General features: G+C 42.8%; 1 protein-coding gene across 1 annotated transcript in view; it reads left to right on the forward strand.

Annotated features, from left to right (window-relative positions):
* Positions 1-423: 423 nt before the first annotated feature.
* The window catches only part of LOC109955448 (serine/threonine-protein phosphatase 2A 55 kDa regulatory subunit B gamma isoform), an 18,380-nt gene continuing 12,445 nt past the window's right edge, over positions 424-6,358 (forward strand). The window contains exons 1-2 of the mRNA XM_020591618.1: positions 424-996; positions 1,369-1,697. Coding sequence (XP_020447274.1) covers positions 1,622-1,697 — 76 coding nt within the window. The 5' untranslated portion in view covers positions 424-996; positions 1,369-1,621. The remainder of the gene's footprint in view (positions 997-1,368; positions 1,698-6,358) is intronic.

Consider the following 6,358-nt stretch of genomic DNA (forward strand, 5'->3'; position numbering starts at 1 on the left):
ACAGAACCACTAATGGAATACTTTTGACATTTTTAGAGATGCACTTATTCACTCTTTTGCTGAGAGTTAGATGAGATTAACACTTCCATATTTCTGCCTTTAAATATGAAGCTGGAGCTAGAACACAGTTACAGTATCTTAGCTTTGCACAAACACTGAAAGCTGTTTCTCCATCTTTTCAGCGTTTGTGCTAAGCTAACTGACTGCTGCTGGTAGCTTCATATTCAGTGTACAGACATAATAGTGAAATTGATATTTTTGTCTAACTTTCAGCAAGAATGTGAATAAGCATATTTCCCAAAAGCTGACCAACAGACACTGATAGGACAGTAAGTTAAGATCATATCATATCATATGATACTGTTTCAAGTTTACAAACAGCAGTTGAATGTATAGCTTAGCCCTACCCTCTATGTAGACTTGCATTACAAGTCAATATTAGAATCTGTGTGTGAGTCAGGGGTGTGTTAGTCATCTCTGTGCTAATTGAAACATGTCTCCAGGTGAATCCTCTACCAGACACAGTGGTTCATATTCAGCACTCAAACCGCGCTCTCCTGCTCTCTCTGCCTTCTCTCCCATTAATCACAGCCTTATAAGACTCAGTCAGTTCCGCTCTGCTACCCACTCCCTCATTCCTTCCTGTGTCTTTATCATATTTAATCACCTGCAGTCAGTGGTCACACAGATCGCAGCTCTGTCACGATTGGCTACGCTGAGGAGTGGGCGGTGCCTGCTCTGATGCATCACACACATGTACCAGCACAGCAGGACAGATCCTCTCACTCTCCCTCCCCCCCTCTCTCTACCTCTCACCCTGCCTTTCACACATACACCAGAACACAGACTGCAGCAGAACGCAGGCCAGTAAGATTTTTCCTTCTCATACTGGAACAGCCGAGAAACCAGAGAGACAGTTACTCCCCTGAAGAGGAGAGACATTTTCATTGGAGGATCCGCTGAGGAGTGCTGAGGCACAAGCTATTGAGTGTGTAGGTGAGTGTGTTTGTCCCACTGTATATGTGTGTCCATGCTTGATCTCACTGCAGAAGCAGAAAGCAGCACTGCAGATAGGGGCTCTGCTCATCCCTCCCTCCCCTCCCCCCACTCTCCTCTTCATTTCTTGTCTTTTTCTTTCGGAGTTTCCATTAACAAGTAGGGACTTAACCCATTTCTGAAAGCACAAGACTGTGTGTGCTGTGTGTGTTTGTGAGAGAGCAGAATGGATCTGGCCACACCTGGACTCAGCAGCTGCAGAGGTGCGCTCGATTTTCCTTGCCTCATGAGTGATGTGTGATCTGGTGAGGTACAAATCAAGCTCACCCAAAGTAGTTTTTGAATCGTTTTTAAATAATCCTCCTCCTGCAGGTTTGCATCTGAAGCAGTTGTGGGGACTTGTGCACGCACCCATCCCTCCTTCGGGACAAGCCCACTCCCTTCCTACCTGCCTCTCATCTTCATTTAAAGATAGGATGCCTGGCTCTGCGCCCCTGTGCTAAGCAGGCGTTGGCAGGCAGCAGTATGGGCACTGTGCTGGCCGGCATCCCCACCACCCCCTCCACCACTGATCTGCCACCACCACGCTGCCCCACCGAGACGGGCGCTCCCCCCAGCCCTGCTGATGGGCGAAGACACTGACGCCACCCCGACGCTTAACCACCACGGCTTCCTCCCCGACCACAACTATGTGACTGAAGGTAAGAAGGTGACGGAGGAAGCGCAGTGTGTGTATATATGTTAAAAAGAATGTGTTTATGTGTGGCCACACATGAGTGTGTATTTGTGTTTTGGACTTTTAGAAAATGTGTGTGTCAAGTGTACATATGCTTGTTTGTCAGGGGAAAAAGCTCAGGATGGCTTCTTGATCTCCTATAAGATCTGTGCCGATCAGTACTGAGACAGAATTTCAGACAAGAGCAGCAAGAACTAGAGAGCAAAACACTGTAGGCACGCTTTCATCTCCTCCCTCCCCCCCCCCTTATCATAATATTTTCATTTTCTAGTTTTTTTGTCTCCTTCCTTTTTTGTTTGTTTTGCTTTTTGTAGCCTACCTATCTTGTGTAATACAGCTATTGTGTTACACTGCAGGGAAGAATTGATCTGCCCTGTGTGCGAATGTGTGTCTCTGTTTGTGTCTGTATGTCCCAGAATGGGAGTACAAGTTTTTTTCTGTAACAGCAGAAATTTCCAGAAAAAAGCCAGAAATTTCTGTCCCATTTTTTTGTGCTCATTGTACTGCAGGCCATCTGTCACATCGTAATATAGTCACACACATGCACTCGCTGGTACACGCTCTTCTTGAATATAACAGGCACAAGTGTCAAATTGAATATATCAGAACTCAGGTGGGGAAGCATTAGCAAGTCCAGTTACACACGAGTCGTGTAAACCACTGAACTCCTTTTGGTTTGTTTCAAAAAACAAATGGATTAAAACCCAGAATAACCCCCCTCCCCCTTTCTTCTAATCTCAGACTACTAATCTCACCTGCACACTATCTTCCACGTCTGCCTTTCTGTCTCCCTGTCTCCAATCGGTTTCTTACACTTAACATAATGTTCACCACGCCTCTTAGGTCAGAACAGTGGATTATCACCCGGGGTCATGAATTTGTTGCAAGCTCATTTGTAATCCTCATATTACTGCAGAAAGGGAATTATGCTTTCTGTGTCTGTGCTGAAATAAGATTTCCCTCACACAGGAGCACATACTGTAGCCAGGGGAGACCTGTGGTGCTGCCTGTTGACTGTATAAATGCTTCTGTGTGCATTCAGTATACTGTATTACTCAGAAGACTGACATGTCTCTGTACCTGTCTTTTTTTATACAGTGTTTTCATGAGCAAAATGTGTCTTTGTTCATATCAGAAGAAAAGATTTTTATGAGTGAGTGGCAGAAACATCATCACTAACCATCCGTTATTGCCATAGCAACAGTCAGTCATGATAAACATGCTGCTTTTCATGCTTGGCCAATATGATTGACAGGTCATCTCCACCCACCAATAATGGCAGTATTAATTATTCCACACATCTCAGGCAGACACAGACATTATTCAGGCTGAATTGCTGATGAGCTCTCACCAAGGTGGACACCCCACTGAACAGCCTTGGTTTGAAAGGGCTGTGCAACACATGGACAGCATGAAAATAGATGGTACCAGAAGAAAAATGACAAACTCTGCTCTAAAAATTAATCTCACTGGAATTCCTCTTTTGACCAACAAAAGTAATTTTCTATCACAAATGAACAAAATGATTCTTTACCTGCCTCGTATTGTACGTCCTCGCCACTCCCTCCACCGTTCCTCTGTGTTCCCTCCCATCCCCTGTCCTTCTCACGAATTTCCATCCCCCATTGCCTCCCCCATCCTCTCTCCGTTTCCCCGTCAATCCTCTAATGCAACTCACAACATTGCTGCTGCTGAAGTGGCGCGTCTGCCAAACAATTATCCAACAGTGCTCCAAAGGCTGCCCAAACACAATGTGCCTCTGTAAGTGCGTGTTGTAGAGAAAGCGGTGAAGGTGGTGGAGACAGAGATGGTGCATGTGATTTTATAGCTGTTGTCTGCTGTGTGTCTCCACATTTCTTTATGTTTTTGCCCATGTTACATTCATATACATGTCTGTGTCTCTGAGTGCACGCTGTGTCTTTTTATTTGTTCAGGTCTATGTATATGAATGGTTGTGGGTCTGCAAATGTTTTGTGCAGACATCAATGTGTCTGTAGACCTTCCTGTGTGGATTCCCCTGGCCTTTGCCTCCTTCAGGCCAGGAATGCTTAACCTCCCTCCACCTTACCTTCCCTCTCCCCCCTTCTTCCTTACATCGCTTACTCCCCTCCTCTCTCTCTGTTTGCCATTCACAAAATCTCCCTTTGCTACAACTACACTTCCAGTTGTAACAGTCTTTTGGGATCAAGGATGGATGAATAAATAACACATTCTGCATTTTGTAAGTAAATGTCTGAATTATTACATTTCATGAATAATATGCACAGAAGTGTCTCCCTATTAATGTAGTTGACTGACAACCACATCTCAATTCACAAGCTCAAAGAAACAAGCCAGTATTCTTATTTGTGAGTTGGAAAAGGTTTCATATATGTATTTCTCAGTGTAGAGAGGAGCGTACTGTTCCGCCACTGGAACGTAAACTGAAAACACAGAAATCACAAAATTGGAATTTGTTTTTTGTTTTTCCTTTGTCATCTGGATAACATACTGTAACAATATAAAACACATAAGTATACATTGGCCATTGGAAAATCTTCACATATGCAAACTGTATATGTAACTTTAAAATATGAAAACAGAAGTATTCCTAGACTTGAACGCTTACTTGCTTTTATTTTTCTTTCATGTTATTTTGAATTGAATACATTTAGGTTTTTGGGCTATTTATTAACTTGCAATTGGCAGATTTTAATGTATGTTTAACATTTTATAGGAAAATGAAGATTCATTTAAAATAACAGTTTAATCAGACAGGTCTTAGGTTAACTGTCTATCATTGTCCCTCCATGTGAGAGAGCAGTCCACAGTCTTGGCGCAGTTATGAACACCTACAATCTGAATTTTATAAATGACTTAACGAAACTCCGTCCCTTTAGTGGCTTGCTTTTGTTCATCCTTCATGTCTTGCTAGCCTTCCCACCAACCCCAACATGTTCATGTTACATAAAGAGTATGTTCATGAATATACCACTAGTAGATTTTCTTTGAGTACTCATGGCCAAATGTGGTGATGTAGTAACTCAGTCCCCACCCTTAACCCTACCCCTCCCTGCCCGGTCGTCCTTCCTTCCCTGCCTCTTTACCCTCTGCGTTCCTGTTGCCCTCCTTCCTGCCTTTCCTTTCCTCCATCCTTGCTCCTCTTGCAGGGCTGCTCCTGGCTATAGCCTGAAGAGCTCCGCCCATCCTGTCCACCCCTCTCCACCCTGGAGTCCTCCCCCAGGATGTTGAGCCCCATCCAGGTCCTGTGCTCCGACATCACTACCCTTTCTCTGGAGCCTGAGCCGTTTGCCTCTTACACTGAAGGTGTGTGCTCTATCCTCTTTTATCCCAAAGGTCATATCTATGTCGCACACTTGCGCCACATGACCCCAGTGTGAGATATAAAAGTTCATGTGATGGAGCGTGTGTGTACGAGTCAGGTGAATTGTCAACTGAGTGTTACAGTTATCTTAAACATCACTTTTTCTCACTCTGCCTGCCTCATCCTTTGTTTGCGTGTCTGTTTTTATACATGCCTTTTCATTTCTGTCTCAGTCTGCCTACTTCAGTGTGGATTGTGTGTGTGTGTGTGTGTGTGTGTGTGTGTGTGTGTGATTGATTTTTTAAAATAGTTTGACCAGAAAACACCCCGTCTGCTTCAAGCTATTTTAACCGTGATTTAATATGGAAGAAGATGGCTCCATGCACATGGCACAGACACATTCTCTAAACCTCTAAAAACATATTCACTGTACATGTAATGTGCACACATTTTTTTTATTATGAGTTCACCTGCTAGTTATTTATTTTCTGAATTATGTACTTCAATTAACTTAATCATATAGTCTATAAAATGTCAGAAAATGGAGAAAAATGTCTGTCATAGTCTCCCAGAGTCTTTAAATGACTTGTTTTGTCTCAGAAACAGACACAAACCCCAAAGGTATTTCATTTGCTATTGTAATACACTAAAGAAACCACCAAAAATACATTTTTGAGTAGGTGGAATCACTGAATTTTCTGCATTTTGCCCTCAAAATTTCTCACATGATTTAAAAAAAATGATCAAAATCAATTTTATTCTGACCAACCAGTCGTCATTCCAGCCTTAAACACATGCTGACAGAGAGATAATTATGACAGTCTAAAATGGGCAAGAGTGCTCTTAATGTAAGATTATATTTGTTTATTAGGCAGCGATGCATAATTTGAGTTTTCAGTGTAGCAGGGGCTTGCTTGGGTTTAAACCAGCTAAGCTTGTAATCTTTTTAATTTACACACTCATAAATCTGTTGAAGTAATAAATTGATATCAAATAAGAATCACACTCCCAGCTTTAAGAATTTGTGTAGTCAGGAGATGTTTGTGCATATGGGTAAAGCAGGGTTACAGGTGTATTTCACACATGCTGAAGCTGGCTTGGCTAGTGATTCTAATCATTTGTGTCTATAACCGTTAGGCTCACACCAGCACTGCTCCATTGTGCTGATGTGTGTTTTGGAGAAATGGCAGACACCCTGCTGTGCTGGGCTTAAATCACTTCTGTTTACACATGTGCACCTTTACCACAAACACATACACCAGTTTTTTTTTCTAGATATCTCCAAAACTGCAGGACAGGGATCGATTTAACGTCTCCCTCCA

This window comes from Monopterus albus, unplaced genomic scaffold (assembly GCF_001952655.1).
Source record: "Monopterus albus unplaced genomic scaffold, M_albus_1.0 scaffold2.1, whole genome shotgun sequence".
Taxonomy (NCBI): Eukaryota; Metazoa; Chordata; class Actinopteri; order Synbranchiformes; family Synbranchidae; genus Monopterus; species Monopterus albus.